The sequence below is a fragment of the Staurois parvus genome, unplaced genomic scaffold (genome assembly GCF_062004578.1).
Source record: "Staurois parvus isolate SC_StPar_1 unplaced genomic scaffold, SC_StPar_1.0 ptg000732l, whole genome shotgun sequence".
NCBI lineage: Eukaryota > Metazoa > Chordata > Amphibia > Anura > Ranidae > Staurois > Staurois parvus.
This window is the reverse complement of record NW_028318528.1, coordinates 1,088,204-1,108,297: the sequence shown is the minus strand read 5'-3', so window position 1 is coordinate 1,108,297 and position 20,094 is coordinate 1,088,204. Positions and strand designations below refer to the sequence as shown.

Here is a 20,094-nt window from a genome sequence, read left to right as displayed (position 1 = left end):
TGTCAAAGTAAAAACAAGGTCCCAAAAATGATACATTAACAAATCTATCTTATTCCTCTGAGATTATCTTTGCATTAGGAGATATTATTTATTTTTGGGTCCACAGTACTTACTGGAGCTCCTTTTGAACCTTTCTGCCCTAGAGGTCCCTGCAAAAAGAAAATGCAAGTTACAAACATCACTACAAAATTATTTTCCCAAAGTTTTCTGAACTTTTGTCAGCTATGCATGACTGTGGCATCCTTTACCATGTCTAAAGAGCACTGGTGATTCTCAGCATTCTAAGGACTAAGAATCAATAAGGGTTCTCACATTTTGATATTAAATGATAAGTCGCTGTAAATGAAAAGTTGCTCCTTATGACAATAGGCAGATGCATCTTGGAAAGCAAATGCATACTTTTTCAAAACAGTTGTCATTCATTTACTGCTTATATTTCATATACAGTATCTTAAATCTGCCTACAGCTATGACTTCATACTTTACCTCCCTTCTGTACCCCAAATTTCAGATGCAGATGTCTATCAAAGCCATCTTCAGAAAGAACCAGCATCTAATCAGTAAATATCTCCTTTGTGACAAAAGGTTATATGTTTCTCCTCCTAGCTGCATGATTCAAAGCCTTAAAAGTGTATATCCAGCCAAAGACTTTTTTTTTAAATTTTAGATAGGGATAGAAAGGGTCCCAACCCCTCTTTCACTGTCAAGGTAACAACAGTTGCACCACTCAGGAAGTGAGGAAAATATCTGCAACAGGGTCTTGAGAAGAGGAGATTAAGGGGGATATGATCAACATGTATAAATACATCAGTGGTTTATATAGTGAACTCGGTGTAGAGTTAGTCACCCTGAGGTCATCACAGAGGACAAGGGGGCACTCTTTATATCTGGAGGAAAAGAAATGTAATCTCCAAACACGGAAAGGTTTCTTCACAGTGAGAGTTATGAAAATGTGGAATAGACTCCCTCAAGAGTTGGTTGTGGCCAGCTCAGTGGATTGCTTTAAAAAAGTCCTGGATTCTTTCCTAGATACACAGAATATAACTGGATATAACATTTATAGGTAAAGCTGATCCAGGGAATATCCAATTGCCTCTCAGGGGATCAGGAAGGAATTTTTTTCCCTGCAGGAGCAAATTGGGGGTTTGCTGGGGTTTTTGCTGGGGTTTTTAGCCTTCCTCTTGATCAACTGTGAGTATAGGATTATAACTTTTTTTTTTTTTAATGGTTGAACTGGATGGACTTTTGTCTTTTTTCAGCCAGACTAACTATGTAACTATGTTAGGGACAGCCATAAAACACAGAAATAAAATGTCAAGTATATTTCTAGTCTTCCCTAGCTCTACTAAAATGCATTTTTTTACCTGTCTGTGCTACTTTTAGAGATTTTGTGAGAGGCCTGAGCTTGATTTTTAAATGAAAAATGAAGATTTGAATGGAACTTCATCTGTCTATATCTCTAGATCTAATGATCATTTTCACATGCGGTTTTCACTTAAGGTAACCTATGCTTATTCATTGTTTCAAAACTGAGTAGAAGTTGGTTTTGGAGTGTGGATATTTAATACTATTAAGACTCAGCCCTTACTTTGGATCTTTAAAGCATCATATGACCCTGCAAACACTGCATATGAATATATCTTGTATACCCAGCAACCAGATGCTTCAACATTGCTTTATAATGAATGAACAAATTATTAGGTGCTTACCGACAGGCCGTTGGGTCCAGGTGGCCCATTTGGTCCATATGGTCCAACAGGTCCCTTAAATATGGAAGAAGAAGGGGTTTTAATTTACCTTCATACAGATGGTCATGTGGCTTCATGACCATCACTGTGGGCTACTTACAGGGTCTCCTTTGGGTCCCTGAACACCCTGATTTCCAGGGGGTCCTCTGTCTCCTTTCTCTCCCATTTCTCCTGGCGGTCCAATCAAGCCAATAAGACCAGCATGGCCCTAAAATGAGAAAAGTATTTAGCATTCAGTATTACAAACTCTCAGAACAAATTAACTTTCAACCACATGTATGTAAGAACAGCCATATCTACATGTTATAATTGTGGTAGCAAATCAGGCTGTTTAACTGGTAAATATGATTCTTAAAATATTGGTTGGTGGAAAAATAAATGTTTAATGCCTCACATAACTGAGAATCATATTGGGCAGTGATGGGCTATTATACAGCTATTTGAGGAACATTTGATTAGATGACAAACTAAGAGGGGAGTTCAAGTCAAACCAGGACTTTTAATTTTACAGGTATAAAAAGGGATGCTAGCGTGGCAGTACTACACGCAGTAATAAGTGGCAAGTGTGTCCTATTACTAATAGGTGGCACGCATGTCTCGGGCCAGTCCAAGACCCTTAATCAAGATGACAGACAACAGTGTTAGTGCGTGCATTGAACAGCGTGTGGTGATGAAGTTTCTTGTGAAAGAAGGTGTAAAACCCGTAGATATCGACAGAAGACTTCAAGCACAGTATATAGATGCTCAGCTGAATGGTGTAAATGTTTGAAAGATGGCCGTACATCCATCAGTGACAATCCCGGCCGTGGTGGTTCCCAGCCCACAGCAGCCATTCCTGTGAACATTCAGCTCATGGAACGCCTGATCCTGGATAATCGACGCATAATCTGTTGTGACACTGCACAAGAGACCAAACTTTCTGTTGGAACGGTGAACACAATCATTCATGAACATTTGCATTTTCAAAAAGTGCATGCTGGGTACCAAGACAGTTTTCTGCTTTTGACCAGCACAGAAGAGTTGAAGTCTGCACTGCGGTAAAGGAGGGTTTTGACAGGGAAGGCCGGGATTTTCTGGATCTCATCATTACACATGACGAAACCTGGGCACATCATTTTACTCTGGAAATAAAACAAGCATCAAAACAGTGGAAGCAACTCAGCTGGGAGGTATTGCCACATCCCCCTTACAGCCCGGACCTCGCTCTGAGTGATTTCCACATGTTTGGACACCTAAAAGAGTTCCTCGGAGGTCAGCATTTCAACACTGATGGCGAAGTGAAGCAAGCTGTCCTAGGATGGTTCAGGTGTACTGACAAATCTTTCTATACCAAAGCTTTCCAGGAATTGGTTGAACGCTGGGATAAGTGTATAAATGTAGCAGGGGAGTATGTTGAGAATTAAATGCAGTTTTGACTCCTTAAAATTTGTTCTTTTATTATATAAACTCAAAAGTCCCAGTTTGACCTGAATGCCCCTTATATGTAACTGGTAGGTAAGGAAGAATGTTACTGTCATTTGGCTGATTTTGCAGCTCTTACCACTGCATTCTGATCCAACAAAACACATTTGGCATATAGCCACCAGCTGAATGCCAATCAAAAAATGCACATAGTCTCTAACAACAGCATACTAAAGAATCAAATTGGATAACAGGAAGATAATAGAGACTAAGATGAAGATCTTACCTTATCTCCTTTAGTTCCAGAATCACCTTTAAGACCAGGCAATCCACCGGGACCCTTTAAAGAAAAATAAGTAATTTGTTTTCGTAGTGTTTAACCACTTCAACTCCGGACTCTTTCACCCCCTTCCTGTCCAGGCCAATTTTCAGCTTTCAGTGCTATCACAATTTGAACGACAATTGCGCGGTCATGCAACACTGTAGCCAAATGAATTTTTTAGCATTTTTTTGAGACAGATAAAACTTTATTTTGGTGGTATTTATTCACCACTGGAACTTTTATTTATTTTTTTCTATATAATGAAAAAGCCCAAACATTTTGAAAAAAAGTGTTTTTCTTATAAAATTTAGCAAATTAACCACATGCCGCCCAGGCACTGTAGAAATACGTTGGCAGGGCAGCACGTCTGGGCAAAACCACGTTTTAAAATGTGTGTTTGCAAAACAGGTACTACTTGTCCCGCTGATCACGGCTGCGGATGTCAGTCGCCGGGTCACAGCCAGTCGTTACCGGCTGTGTTCCGCTGATTAGCGACAATCACTGACAGAGAGCAGGGCTGCAGTAGCTCTGCTTTCTGTCAGTTCCCTGTCAGCTCCTGACATTCTTTTACACCCATAAAGGCTGTAAAAGCAATCATTTCTCCTCTTCTCTGACTGCATTCTTGCAGCCATTGAGAAATACTGTGAGAGCTGTGATTGGTCACAGCTTGTCACATGGTACAAGGCTGTTGTGAATAGCCTTGTACCATGTGACCTCTGTGATCATTCACAGATTTCAAAAGTAGTAAGCAATGATGTCAGCAAGTGACATCTTGCTTACTACTATTCATGTGATCACTGATTGGCCAATCAGTGATCACATGATCGGGACCTCACACAGAGGTCCCATACAGCGATCCGTGTTCCGCTGTGTCCAGGGAGCGCGCACAGGCTGTAAATGCGGGGCGCCGTTTATGAACGGCAACCCGCTCCTGCACTGCTCCTGTCTAGCCGTTTATGTACATGGGCCGGACGGGAAGTGGTTAATGTAAACTACCATCCTGTGTTATAGGTTCTGTGATTTTTCAGACTTACATAAACATATTAATTTTTGTTAGGAGTAAACATCAGTTTTCTTGCGGGAACATCTCTCAAACAAATGCCATTGGAACAATGTTTGTACATGATTAGCTTTGCTGTTTTCTACTACAACGGGGGAAATAGATATTATTGTTGTATATTTGGGTAAGCTTCACGTTTTTAGCTGTTGCCATTGTTTTAGATGAGCTTTTTCAAATATTGGACCCAAAGATTTGTCAACACGAATTAAGAATGGCTTGAGCTTTTGACATATTTGACCCATGAGGATTGATTTACTAAAACTGAGTGCAAAATCTGGTGCAGCTCTGCATAGAAGCCAATCAGCTTCCAGTTTTTTTTTGTGAAAGCTTAAAGTGTTACTAAACCCCGGACCCTGCATTCACTATATCTGGTCTCCCCGGACCCTGCATTCACTATATCTGGTCTCCCCGGACCCGGCATTCACTATATCCGGTCTCCCCGGACCCGGCATTCACTATATCTGGTCTCCCACAGTACACACAACATGGAAGTGCAATTATTTTATTAAATATAAACTGCTAAATACCTTTTCTCATCAGCAGTTAGAGCAGCCTTGTGACTTCTATCAGTGTGCAGCAGAGCACTGGTTAAAGCTTGTAGGAGGGATTTTCATTTTTCTCTAAGAGGATGCAGAATCCCTGATTTCTGTCTGGACAGTGCTGATTGGCCCTGTGCTGTTCACATGCACTCACCCAAGAAAAGAAAAACACCTTTCTAGCGACACACACCAAACTGAGCATGTGCAGAGTGTCTCCACACAATATATTTTATCAGGAGATAAGAGGGGGGCACTGGAAGAAGTGGAGGATCAGAGAAGACAGGATCAAACAGCATTTCTACGCAATGCAGAGGATTAACTTCTTAGGTTCCACAGTGAGTATAACAAGCATGCTTTACTGCATATACAGACTGATTTTACTCTTGTGGGTTTAGTAACACTTTAACTGAACAAGCTGAAGTTAGATGCTGATTGGCTACCAAGCACAGCTGCACCAGATTTTGCACTCTCCATTTATAGTTAATCAACTTCATGGCATGTATGATACTACAGTGCCATGTAGAGTTTGAAGTTAGAACATGTTTCTCTCATAGAAACTGATGTGGAAAAGGGATACACTGATATGGGAATGGCTACCCAAACTTTCTAAATAAAAAGCCGGAAGCACAAGTTGAAAAGGGGACACCACATGACCAAAGATAATTCTATCGGAGGGGACTTCACGTGGGGATGACACTAAATCTACACTATGACAGAACCTGGCTTCCTTCAGTCGCCTGAGTAGCCTGGAGTCCTGTTTGCTATGGAGAACCAGCTATAACGCAAGTGACTTTTTACTGTATCTCTATAGCAGTGTTTCTCAACCTTTTCTCAGTCAAGGGACCCTTTAAAATTATTGGTAATCTCAAGGCACCCTTTAAAATTCTGCACAATCTCAAGGCACCCCAATCTAAAATGGAAAAAACTATTCTACACACATCAAGTATGCCCAATGTTACAGGTGATTTATTCTTCCAAAGCAAATTACACCTCTGCAAACTGGAACCGACTAGTATTCCAGTGTGTCTCTCCCATTTTCTCTCCTTCGGTCTGCTAATGTGACCCCAATGCTGATGGAGAGGGGCAGGGGAGGGCCAAACAAGGATGATGTACATGCACCCAACGTCCTCCTCACTGAAGATGTCATTGGTTGTTAGGATGCTGGCAGGTAGAAGGTCGTAAAAGTGCACAATGAAAACCTGTGGCTTTGTGTACTGAAAGGCAGGATTGATACACCTGCTGGCTTGTATACAATTTTTGGGCATTTTGCCAAGGCACCCCTGAAGAAGCCTGAAGGCACCCCAGGGTGCCTGAGCCCCCATGTTGCGAAAAGGCTGCTCTATAGCATAAAGGTCATTGTCAATGCTCATTTGTTAGGAAGGGTAGATAGCATGTATGCAGATTTGTAGAACTCTGTCCCTGGAATTCATAAAGACTGGTGCAGGCAGATTTTGCAAAAGTGTCTGTTATGCATTCTAATAGTGGTGAAGAATGCACCAAATTCATATACCTGTCTAGAACACGCATTTGGCTCATACTGCCACACTTTTACAATGCACAAGACACTTCTGCAAAATGTGTCTGAACCAGTTTTCCTCTCTGTATGCCAAAAGAGAGTTGGTCCTAATTAGCTCCACTTTTACATTTGGCGCACTCAATGCAACACAATGCAAAAGTGGCACATTTTAGAACTATCTGAATTTGGTGCGCCAGTCGTCAGAGCGAAAAGTATCTCAGATGCTTCATGAATTTGGCAAAATACATTAACAAGAGGGATTAACTTCTGAAAAGTGGTACAGCAGCTATATTGAATTCCCTCTGCATGTTTTGTATTGTTTTCCTACAAATATAAGCAGTTTGTATATGCAACATTCTTATTTTATAAAAGCACCTTAATATACTACAGGGGTTTTCATTTCCTTGCTTTACTGCCAAATTACAAGCAAGACACATCCCAAAAAGTCACCTGAATGTATGAACTACATAGGACTGCATAAAAGGCTCAAACAACTTAAAACAACTATTCTTAACTTAAAATACATATTGTTCAAGACTTGTGGCATACACATAATCAGCAGAGGGTGCCTATTCAAGGAGATACATTACACCAGTGCTTTACAGCCTTTTTTCAGTCAAGGCACCCTTTCAAACGCTGCTGAATTTTGAGGCACCCCATTCTAAAATGTAAAAAACTAAAATAATCACATTACATAATGCAACATCCACACATGTAGGACACCCACCATTAGAGGTGATTTATTCTTCCAAAGCAAATAACCCTTTGCACACGGGTACTGACTAGTATTCCAATGTTTCTTTTCTCCCTCACTCAGCTAATGTGACTCCAGTGCTGATGGGGAGAGACCAACAAGGATGCTGTGCAGGCGCCCAATATCCTTATCATCTGATGACATCATTGATCGTTAGGACGCCGGCAGCTGGAAGGTTGTAATGGTGCGCAATGAAAACCTGTGGCTTTATGTAACTAAAAGGAAGGCTTTCTCCACTCGCTAGCTTGTATGCAACGTTTGGGCAATTTTTGAGAATTCTGCCAAGGCACCCCTAACGAAACCTGAAGGCACCCTGGTTAACCACTTGAGCTCCTGAGGATTTACCCCCCTTAATGACCAGGCCTCTTTTTGCTACTCGGCGCTGCACTAATTCAACTGATAATTGCGTGGTCATGCAATGCTGCACCCAAACGAAATTTACGTCCTTTTTTTTACACAAATAGAGCTTTCTTTCGGTGTAATTTGATCACCTGTGCGCTTTTTATTTTTCACGCTATAAACAAAAAAAGGCCAAAAATTTTGAAGAAAAACAATATTTTTTACTTTCAGCTATAAAAAATATATAGTAAACTCAAAGTTAGTTATAAATTTAGGCCAAAATGTATTCTGCTACATGTTTTTGGTAAAAAAAATCCCAATAAGTGTATATTGATTGCTTTGTGTGAAAGTTATAGCGTGTACAACTATGGTATAAATACTGCAATTTACGCCATTTTTCTGCTATACAGCGCTGTGCTAGTTTAACGGACAATTGCGCAGTCATGCAATACGGTACATAAATGAAATTTACATCCTTTTTTTTCCCCACAAATTGAGCTTTCTTTCGGTGGTATTTGATCGCCTGTGCGGTTTTTATTTTTTGCGCTATAAAAAAAAGGCTGACAATTTTGAGGGAAAAAAAACAATATTTTGGACTTTTTGCTATAAAACATGTCCAGTAAAAAAAAAATGCAAAAATCAAATTTAGTCATAAATTTCTGCCAAAATGTATTCTGCGACATGTCTTTGCTAAAAAAAACCCCAATACGTGTAAATTAATTGGTTTACGTGAAAGTTATAGCATTTACAAATGGTGGGAAAGATACTGGGATTTTTAATTTTTATTTATACTAATAATGGCGCCGATCAGCGACTTTTGGCGGCAATCAGCGACATATGACGGCGACCAGCGACTTACGGCGGGACTGCGGGACTGCGGCGGACATTTTGACACTGGGGGGGGAACTGACTTGGGGTCACTGACATCCCCAGTGACACCAATACAGTGATCAGTGAAAAAAAACCACTGAAACTGTACTAATGTCACTGGGGAGGAAGGGGTTAACATTTTTAGAATTTGCTGTGTAAGGGGAGTGTTTTACTAGAGAGCGGGGGTGTGTACTGGACGGGGGGAGGGAGGGGGGAGCTGATCGAGGGAGAGAAACTCTTCTCTCCCTCTTCAGCTTGTCGGCGAACTGTCACAGAGCAGGGCTGTGTGTAAACAATGCAGCCCTGCTCTGTCAGTGATCACCGCTCATCGCGGAAAACGGCCAGTAAAAACCGGCCGTGACCCGGCGGCGGAGACCCGCTGCCGACACCCACGGGACAGGTAGGGCGGGCGCGCGCCTCGCGCCCGCCCCCTACCTGTTTTGAAGGCAGCCGTTTTAAAACGTGCTTTTGCCTACAAGCGCCACCCTGCCACCGTTTATATGCGGTGGCTGGGCAGCAAGTGGTTAAAAAAGGCTGCATTAGGCCTTCCTGTACATGTGTTTTGTTTTTGCATACAGTGAAGGAAATAAGTATTTGATTCCCTGCTGATCATCTCATCTGCTCATCTGACTACAACACTTTCAACCAGTCCTCCTCTGCATCATTCAGATGTTCAGTGGAAAACTTCAGAAGGGCCTGGACATGTGCTTTCTTGAGCAGAGGGACCTTGTGGGAACTGCAGGATTTCAATCCTTGTCGGCGTAGTGTGTTACCAATTGTTTTCTTGGTGATTGTGGTCCAAGCTGCCTGGAGATCATTGACAAGATCCACACGTGTAGTTCTGGGATGATTCCTCACTGTTCTCATGATCATTGACACTCTACGAGGTGAGATCTTGCATGGTGCACCAGACCTAGGGAGACTGACAGTTGTTTTGTGTTTCTTCCATTTGCGAATGATTGCACCAATTGTTGTCACCTTCTCACCAAGCTGCTTTGGCGATAGCTTGGTGGTGCAGTCCAGCCTTGTGTAGGTCTACAATCTTGTCCCTGACATCCTTGGACAGCTCTTTGGTCTTTTGCCATGGTGGAGGGTTTGGAATCTGATTGTTTGATTGCTTCAGCAGGATTGCTGGCTACCAGGTGTCTTTTATACAGGTAACAAAATGAGATTAGCAGCACTCCCTTTAAGAGACTGCTTCTAATCTCAGCTTGTTACCTGTATGAAAGACACCTGGTAGCCAGAAATCCTGCTGAATGATAGGGGATCAAATACTTATGCAAATGCGAATCAGTGCATAATTTGTTAGACATGCATTTCTTTTGAATTTTTTGTTGCTATTCTGTCTCTCAGTGTTACAATACACCTACCATTCAATTTTTAGACTGATCATTTCTTTGTGAGTGGGCAAACATTCAAAATCAGCAGGTGATCAAATACTTATTTCCTTTACTGTATGAACACAACTCTTTCCTATCGCACCACTTGAAAAGAGTGTTTTCATCAGGAACTCACAAGTCATTTACAGTCTAGGAGCTCTCTCTACTTCCTTTTTTTTGCTTTTGTATCCTGCCACATCTCACCAGTCCATTTGTTTTAGTTGTACTTGTCATCAGAGACATAACTGGCTTCTCGTCATGTGACAGTTACAGCGCTATTTGAGCCAATCCTATGCCACAGCCAACAACCAATCCTGCCATCTTTCTGTGGGATGCCTATTTTACAACTATAAAGCAGGTGAAGGGAAGACTGTCTTCAAAATGACCATTTGGCTTCCATGGAACTTCCATTTTCATTCAACAGCTCATAGATGAAAGAAAATTATATGATATCAGGAAGAGAATCCCCTTTTCTACTTACTTCCATTCTTTGTTTTTCCGATATTTGCTTTTCTTTCTAACAATCCACCCAGGGATGCACTGTGTTCACAGATTGCTGGCACCTAGATTCCTCTGTACTGCATAAAAAGGTTTACAATTGCTGGACATACATGCTTTCCTCTGTCGTCTGCTGAATGTTACGCATTGCTGTAGTGTGTTTATGCTGAAGTTCCTCACCTTGCCTTAGTTTTCAGTGTTTAAAATGAGGTCTGCACACTCAGTCTGTACCAATCCAAAGGTTCTGTATGTTTGATACGTCTCCAGCTACTCTACATTTTGGTTTGCCTGCTAGTTGGCTTACAACAGCTGGGTTTTCTCATGTGTTGATCACCAGTATGTAAGAAGGGTAAGATTCACACCATCAATGGCTCTGATGAAGACCCAACATTCGACAGTTGTGCCCTAGTGAGAGTTCCACATCTGTTCTGTGACACGAAGAGTCCACCCAACTCTGTAACACTTTTCTTACCACAAGTGAAGGAACCTTGTCTAATAAACCATCTCCACTCATCTTTAAGACATTCCAGCATGCCATGCAGTCTCTGAGCTCCATCACACACACCTTAACAGTTAAACAGATGTATTTTCACATTTTTAATTTATATTTCTGTACACTTACCAAGGGCCCAGGAGGTCCTGTCTGACCAGGTGGTCCAAGTAAGCCTGGTTCCCCCTGTAATGGCAAATACCTAGGATTGAATACATGCTAACGCTCCGATTTTTTAATATTACTATTATGCTGGATTTATATAGTCCCAACAGTTTTATGCAGCGTTTTACATTATAAAGGGAGACAGTACAGTTATAATACTATTCAATACAAGAGGGTTAGGAAGGCTCTGCTGATGAGAGCTTACAGCCTGATAGGGAAGGGTAAGTGGTGCAAAAGGTAATAACTGTGAGGGATGAACTGATGGGAGAAATAAAAGAATCAGTTATTATGTGAAGGTGGGATAGGCTTCTCTGAAGAGATGGGTTTTCAGAGAATGCCTATAAATGGAAAGAGTAGGAGAGCCTGACAGATTGGCGTTGAGCATTCCTGAGAATGGGAGAGGCTCTGGAGAAGTCTTGGAGATGAGCATAGAAAGAGAAGACAAGAGAGCTAGAGAGCAGAGAGCAGAGGGTCTTGGGAAGAGCAGAGAGGGCAGTTTGGGTGATATATTAAGACAAGATTGGTGATGTAGCTTGGGGCTTTGTAAATGGCTTTGTAGTTAGTATTTTGAATTTTATTTGTTGGGCAATTGGAAGCCAGTGAAAGGATTGGCAGATGGGTAGCGGACACTGAGTGGAGGGGTGGCAGGCACTGAACAGTTGGTAAGATGGATGAGACTAACAGCAGCATTTGTGATACACTGAAGGAGGGTAGCCTGTGTACAGGTAAGTCTTTGAGAAGGGAGTTGCAATAGTCAAGGCGAGAGATAACATGGGAGTGAATGAGTAGCTTGGAGGTCTCATTGGTTAAAAAGGGGAGTATTTTGGAGATGTTGCAGAGGTCAAATCTACAGGATTTGGACAGTGATTGGATTTCGGTATAAAAGAAGAGGTCAGAGTTCAGGATTATCTAGCATCTTGGGATGAGGTGAGGGACTGATAGATACATTTTTAATCTTGTTGAAAAAGTCAGGGAGGAGGGCACGGACAGGTATGAATATTGGTGAAGGGAATTGCAATAGTCAAGGCAAGAGATAGGAAAGGAGTAAATGAGTAGCTTGGAGGTTATAGCTCAGTTTTAGAAAGGTTGAGTTAGAGGAAGTAGAGTGACATCCATACTGATATGTCAGTTAATAGGTTGGTAATGCAAAGGAGACCGAAGGGGTGTGATGAGGAGTAGAGAGATAGATTTGGGTATCATCGGCATAGAGATGGTATTGGAAGCCATGGGAATTTATTACGTGACCAAGGAAGGAGGTGTATTATTACATTTATTCAATTTACAAAGTGTTTTACACATATATTATACATTCACATCAGTCCCTAACCCTCAAGGGGCATACAATCTAAAGTCCCTAACTTACATTCATACACATACTAGGGCCAATTAAGACAGGATCCAATTAATCAATCGAACCTAGTACTATCAGGCAGAAGTGCTAACCATTTAGTCACTGTGCTGCCAACTGTGCTAGACAGAGAAGAGAAGGGGTCCAAATGCAGAACATTGGCAATGTTTCAAACCCAAATGATCAGTTTACAAAACATTATTGTATTCCACGGTGTTGGCACTGTTGCTCCCCCTATTCTCCTGAACAAATACCCTCAAACAGTACAGACATCCAGAAAGCAAGCTGTGCAGGAGTTTGTGGATGCCCAGAGCGGGGGAAGGGGGGGGGGGCAGCTACAACTTTCATGCTCTTGCAGTAAACCAGGGAAATGGTTGCCATCACTTCAAATGGGGAATGCACTTGTAAGTAATTGGTTAGTGATGGGGCCAAATGAATGAATGAATATCTATCCATTGTCTAATATCTTTTGCAGTTTTCAAGCTACCTAGTTTTTGTATTACTTCTCTAGAACAATCAGCTTCTTGAAAAACCTTGGATATAAGGCCTAACTAGGCTACTAAATCCTAATATTCCACAGTAAAATGCCATGAGATAATATGCCTGAGAGTTCACTTACAGCAGGCCCTGGAATGCCTCTCAGACCTTCAGGTCCAGGTTTCCCAGGCGATCCTTGAGGTCCCACTGGCCCTGTCTTTCCAGGAGGTCCTTCAGTTCCACGCTCTCCCTATTACACAGGAAACATTACAAAGATTTTTTGATGTACTCTTTCTAGGTTAAAGAATAGAATGTGCTTGCTGTTCAGTGTAACTCACCTTTGCTCCTTTTTCACCTTGACGACCCTCTTTGCCTGCAGGCCCCAGTTGTCCCTAAAAAATGAGGAGAAAGATATTGTTTAAACAGCATTCCCACTAGAGGCAATGGGACACATTCACCACCCTAGACACTACAGACACAAGAACTTACTCTTCGTCCAGGTGGACCTGTTGGGCCGGGCTCTCCTGAAGGTCCAGGTTGTCCCTTTAAAAAAAAATATAAAAAATTGCTTTCCATTCCAGATAACAATTTAGGCTGACCTTCAGAAAATTGTTTACTTAAGTTAAGATAACCAAAATTATTAGAGAAATTATACATTATAAACCCCCAGGAAAATATTTTTACCTATTGTTGGCCAACAAACTTCATGTTCTCCGCAAATCCTATGGTTCATACCATACTATCCATATTTAATATGTGGCTCAATCTCTGCACATACAGTGGTAATTATTTAGCATCATCCACATTTATACATTTGCTTTTCTAGATTTAGGATGACAAAAGGTGACTTACATTGAAAGATTCAGCCAATATTTTTTTTTAGCTTTGAGCGGAGTGGCAAAGGTATAGACCCGTTGTCCATTTCCTATTGCTATTTGACACACTGTTGGTGAGATTTACCTCTACCTCCTGTCCGGGTCAACATTGTAATTCTTGTTCCAATTACATATAGGGAGATTAAGGAAAATCTCTCAAGTGGTGAATGGGGAGATTTTTTCTCACTTCCTATTCTGTCTGACACCTTCAAATAGTCATCCTATCAGCATGTTCCTCATTAGCACATAGACACTAAAGTACAACTGATTACTTCCATGTGCTTCTTCTCTCTCTCAGTCTGAGAGATGCTGTACAGGGACTGAAACCCATTAAAATTCATGTACTTGCTGTATACTGCTTGCATTTAAAGTAATACATTTATAGATGTATGCATGAATAGAGCTGCATTAATGTGTGACTTTTATAGCTGCCTTTAAGCCCTTGGTGACACTTAAAAGTTACACAGCAAAGAATATGTAACTCACCGGATTCCCACTTTCTCCAGCATCACCTTTCTCTCCAGGTACACCATCAACTCCCTGAGTATCAGAAAAGAGCATTGTTAGCATGACAATTTGAAAATATAGTCTATACACAAACTGTGCTTTTAAAGCGCTGTCAAGTATCTTCCAAAGAAATCTTACTGGTATTCCAGCCTCTCCTCTTGGTCCTGGGTCTCCTGGAAAACCTATGGGACCCTAGTAAGAGAATATACATTAAATTAATTCAAAACATTTGCCAATTGTGAAAACTTTGTTATTACTCAGCTTAACATAACGTCCACCTCACTTTTGAGTTTTTATGCGATTGTACTTTTTATAATGTATTGTCATTCGGGCTTATTCAGTAACACATTAAAAAAAAACAAGGAAATTCTGGAAGTGACAAGTATTTGGATAATTCAGATAGTTGTACTGAGTTGTCTTTATTGTTTGAGGCTTTGCTCATTTAGCGTGCCCAATGCCTATTTAGCATGCCTATTACTTAGCACATACTGTATATGATGAGCCCTCTAGGTTTTGTATGTATCAACAGAACTCACCATGTTTCCTTTAGGTCCATCTTCTCCTGGACGTCCCTTCTTCCCAGGAGGTCCCGCCGCTCCTGAAGCTCCAGATTCACCCTTTTCACCAATGTCACCTTTACCTCCCTGAAATAAATTGAAATAAATCAGTTTTTTTAGTTACTTTTTAATATATACTTGTAGACAAGGTCTGCATTTACATATTTCTCTTTTATCCTACATACATTATATAGTATTATAGAATCTATGCTACTGTCAGCTTTTCAAACAAAAAAATATCTGCTTTGATGCGGAACAGCTAGAAAGGATGATATGACTCGGAATGGGTTACATTGATTCCTCTATAACTGCTTTCATTATGCCCTGGTTCTATGATCATTCAATAGCAGTAGAAAACACCCAAATCTGTCATAGTTGACCATTGCCATTCTTCCAAACATGGATAACTTTACACAAGCCTTGATCTTTTAAATATGAACTGAGGTTTAAATGGATGAAGAAATTTGAGCTGTATATGGCTGGCTTAAGGAGTGGAGGATGCAAGCATTAAAGCATAAATTTCCTGCTAGCACACCTTAAGTGTCCTTATTATAATATAAATCAATGTCATATTTATATTACCGCCATCATCTTTTTGGTCACATACTCACCGGGGGACCGGGTTCTCCTGGTGATCCTGGATCTCCGGCTTCTCCTGACTCTCCCTGTAGGGACAACAAAGAGTGATTCGGTAGATTATGCTGCACAGGTAGACTGGATTACTTAAAGTATATGCAAACTCAAATACTAAAGTTGTGTGTTTTACCTTATAAATACAGTTTTGCAAGGTCTTTTATATTGGAGTAAATACCTGTCAATCATGCAAGTTTTTGTTCGCTCTCAGACCTTTTTAAAAGAGTGACCACTAGTTCCAAATGTTGCTGGATGGTGGTCACTTAGTGCTTTTATCCAGTCTGCTGCAGTCAGTTGCCTGAGATAGTTAAATAACAGATGCCCTAACCATTTAGCAGCATGCTGAACCATTTAGCAGTGATGTAATCGCGGCCCGGCCTGTCACACGGCCGAAGCTTGCGAACCCAGAAGGAAGACCAAGGGAATATGGAAGCCTCTGCAGCAGTGGCAGAGCGTCGCTGGAGGGCTTTGATTTAGGGTCCTACATAATGTGCTAGTATGCATACTAGCACATGTGATGTTACCTTGCATAGGACTTTTTTTTCCTGCGGTTTACTACCACTTTAATAAAACATAATTACATTTACAGTGTATCTAAATTCAAAAATATTTTTTAGTTTTGGATGAGTAGAGAATGGTTTAATCCTCTGTATCTAGCTAGGAAGATCTCCCTTTACTTCCTGTCTCGGACACACAACAGGAAATGAGAGAAAATCTCACCAAAATGATGCAAATCACCTCAGTTTTCACAACTGTAAATATTAGATTGGACTTCCTCTTTCCTTATACCCTGGTGACAATTGTCATCAACAATGAAAAATAGAGAGTGAATCATCCTAGCGAGACCATTCAACAATGAAAACCTGACAAAAGTGCTATCTGTTCCACACTATAAAGCAATAAAAAGACTTTAGATACAAGTATCTACACTTTAGATACTTTAGATATTCCACAAAGTAAATGGAGCCAATAACTGTGAATGTCACACAACTAAAATGAATGGGCACAAACTCCCATAGACACACTTGTAGAAAGCATTTCCAGAAGAGTGGAAGTTGTTGTAGCAAAAGGGGAGAGCAACCCCATATTAATGGCCATGGTTTTTGCAATGAGATGTCCCACAAACCTATATAGAGGTGATGGTCAAGTTTTAAAAACTTATTCAGTGTATCACTACAAGTATAAAGCAATCAAAGGTATAGAGGGGTAACACTTTATTACATTTATCTGGCTAATTGCTATTATTATATATTTTGTATGGAACATTTGGTTACACAAAAAAGATCCGTTGGTGTGAAGTGTGGGGGGAAGGGGGGCATTGCATCCACCTAAAGGGAATCACTTTATGAGTTGAGCTTTCCTCAGAAATATCTCTATGTAATAGGGTCCACAGCCCTTGTGTAGGATTCCAAATAGAGGTATCTCTGAAGTGCAAGGTAGGGGCATTGTAATCAGGGTAGATAACATGTACAGACACCTAAGACCAAAAGTTGCAGAGTAGAGGACAAAAATGCAAAGTCTGCTTGAAGTTGGTGCAAACAGTTTTGTGGGATAGTCAACCCATTTTGTGCAGGCTGGTTAGTGTTAGACATGTTTAGGGAATACTGTACCGTTGAATGAGCTATACATTAACAGCTGGAGCTATCAACAAATGGGAACTCCAAATATTGTCCCAATCCTCGGCTGTCAAAGACAGCCTTACTATTTGTCACCTGTCTTTATTCGCCAGTGGAGATTCATCAAGTTTGGTGTGAAGCAATTGAGAGTACAAGGTGGATATCAACCCCTTAGTCCCCTGAGATTTAATAGCACCACATAGGTTGTACTGTGATATTCAAATATCACAGGCCTGAAACTGAGTGGTCAAGGTGTATTGCAGTTGTAAATAGTGCTACAAAAACCCTTAAGAAGAGCAAATGTTTACTAGAGTTGGACTTATGTGCACAACCTATTGTCAACATATACTGTATCAGACAGGGTAAATACCCCGCTTGATATACAAGCTGATGTGTCCTGAATAGAGGATGGCTGAGAGAGCATTGGATGGTCCAAAAGCAGGAAGGTCCCTAGAGGGTGCAAGATTCTTAACTTCTGACCAGATAGACTTGACTACTCTAGGTATTGGAAGTTGATACTTGGACACAACTAAGTTAAGGGCCTAAAATAAATTAGCTGCTCAATCAGAAGGGTAGAGGCTAGGTGGACATCCACTGTGGTAGGGATGCTTCAGTTGTCCAGCAAATAGTATAGGCAAATAATGGTCAAAGCCATACATGCCTCTTCTTTAGGTCTTTGAAGAGTAGATATCTTTAGTTTACATCTAGTGCTAGACCAGATAATTTTGAATGACAAATTTCTTGAAAAAGAATTTAGGAGCTACTGCTGTCATGTTGGACTGAACACAGAGCACTCGGGAAGAAGCATAATTTTAATGAAATTTATTTGCCAGCTACTGAGAGAGGTAGTTTAACCTACATTTTATAAGAAAATCTTGCTAACAGGTCATGAACTTCATGTTGGGAATATCACAAGTTAAATATCAAGCAGACTCTCAAACAAGCACCTATTACCTTTTCTCCAACAGCTCCTGGCTGGCCCAGTCCTCCTGGCTGTCCTTGGGCTCCCTAAAATATTAAATAATGGTTAGTCAGAGATGGTTTAAACTTGCTGTTATACTCCAAAACAGTTAATCAACTTACTTACATCACCACCACCTGGACCCATGGGACCTCTAGGACCTGTTGTACCCGGTGGGCCCTGCAATTAAATTTATTTGTTAAACTTAGTTTAATCATACCTTTTTCTAATTTAATATATCGCATATAAAGGAGCACACACCATTGGCCCAACATGTCCACTTTCTCCCTTCTCTCCTGGAGGTCCAGGCATACCCTATAATGAGAGATAGTAATGTTATTTATATGGTTATAAATAATGGGCCACACTTAAAGGAATACTATTCAAATAAACATATTCAAATGCTTTATAAAATTATGTAGTTAACTTTTTACAGATCTAAACTCCGATTCTGTTTCTCTGGATCACAATCTCACATCAGGGTCAATAGGCAATAGGCAGCTTTCTAGTGGTTACATAAATGGATTGAAATAAATCTATCACTGGAATATTAAAGGAGAAGTAAGTAAATATAAATAACCTATAGTTCTTTAAGATTTACAGTGGAATCAACAATTTTGCTTGAGGTGATTGTAGCCGTATTAATGCACTTGTGACAGAAACAATTGAGTACTGACGTGATACTTTTTTTATTTGCAATAACATATACGGTAATTTTGAGGACAAGCTTTTGGGGTATGTCCCCTTCTTCAAGGTGCAGGCAATACTGAGTACTGCCTCGACCTTGAAGAAGGGGATATACCCTGAAAGCTTGTCCTCAAAATTATAAATTAGGGCAAATAAAAAAGTATCACGTCAGTACTCAATTGTTTCAGTGGAATCAAATAAAACTTTAATAGCTTAAATTGTAGCAATATTTTTAACCTATAACAAAACATAAATGGAAAATGTCCCTTTAATTACACAAGTTTTATGTAAAATGTACATTCCTTTAATCACATGTGAAACTGCCTTGTTAAACAAAGTGAAACACTGGCATTCATAATTCTTTGACACACCTGGAGTCCCCTGGGACCTGATACACCAGTAAAGCCTCGAATTCCCTCGTCTCCCTTTTGTCCTTGCATTCCTGGCTGACCTCTGCGACCGGGTTCTCCATCTTGGCCCTGTGCAGGAAAAAAGGATATGTCATCACAGATGAATAAACATTTCCAATAAATACATTTTGTGGAGGTGGCATTCTCTTTAAAATCTAAATGGCAAAACTAAGTTTTGAAGGTATATTGAATATTTTTCATCCAGTTTCAAATGTATAAAAATCTGTGTTTTGCTACAGGTGGAATGAACTTGACCCAATGGAGTCTGCTATGTTACAGAGAAAACGTCAAGCATATAGGACAACCAGCTGCTGACAGAGGTCATAGTATAATGGTCAGATGTAATGTGATAGAAGCACTCTCACTCCCATCAGTTACAGATCCCTTTGTGTATGAAGTCATCTAGAGACTTCACAGGCACTAAGGGGAACATGCAGTCTGAGAAATTTATAAATGGCAGCACAACAGTGCAGTTTAAGAACCATGCTTGGTTCAGTGAGGGTTAGTCATATCTCTAATATGGAATTACAAGGAACCATGGCCAAAATAGAAAATTACATATTATATCTCTTCTGCATTAAAGTTAATTACCTAAAAGAAAAATAAATGTGATAATATAATCGTTACTATTATCAACACCTATTATATTGCTCTGAATGTAATCAATATGTCAAAAAGCTGCCACTATATATAAACCATAGTAAATGAAATAAAATATACACACAACTCATATAGTGTTATAGTGGCGCTAAATAAAAAATGTGAAGTGAATACCACAAAATAAATGTGACCAAGCACTAATAGACCATCTGTAATTAACGTGATAAAAAATCAATTCAAATTAAAAGTGATCCAAAGTCCATGAAAAGGTATAATAAAGTGATCCATAAACTCAATTCTTCTCCTTCACTGCGTGTTATAAACTGACAACCAAGTGCTTCA

The 20,094-nt window shown here is 40.3% G+C and overlaps 1 protein-coding gene across 2 annotated transcripts in view; it reads right to left on the bottom strand.

The window, feature by feature from the left end:
• Positions 1-20,094, bottom strand: part of COL5A3 (collagen type V alpha 3 chain) — a 355,418-nt gene that overhangs the window by 16,713 nt on the left and 318,611 nt on the right. For both annotated transcript variants that reach the window (XM_089653980.1, XM_089653982.1), the window contains 16 exons: positions 19,114-19,221; positions 18,317-18,370; positions 18,182-18,235; positions 18,049-18,102; positions 15,457-15,510; positions 14,825-14,932; positions 14,427-14,480; positions 14,268-14,321; positions 13,396-13,449; positions 13,245-13,298; positions 13,049-13,156; positions 11,049-11,102; positions 3,436-3,489; positions 1,849-1,956; positions 1,710-1,763; positions 114-149 (listed from right to left, as the gene is read on the bottom strand). In XM_089653980.1, coding sequence (XP_089510106.1) covers positions 114-149; positions 1,710-1,763; positions 1,849-1,956; positions 3,436-3,489; positions 11,049-11,102; positions 13,049-13,156; positions 13,245-13,298; positions 13,396-13,449; positions 14,268-14,321; positions 14,427-14,480; positions 14,825-14,932; positions 15,457-15,510; positions 18,049-18,102; positions 18,182-18,235; positions 18,317-18,370; positions 19,114-19,221 — 1,062 coding nt within the window. The remainder of the gene's footprint in view (positions 1-113; positions 150-1,709; positions 1,764-1,848; positions 1,957-3,435; positions 3,490-11,048; positions 11,103-13,048; positions 13,157-13,244; positions 13,299-13,395; positions 13,450-14,267; positions 14,322-14,426; positions 14,481-14,824; positions 14,933-15,456; positions 15,511-18,048; positions 18,103-18,181; positions 18,236-18,316; positions 18,371-19,113; positions 19,222-20,094) is intronic.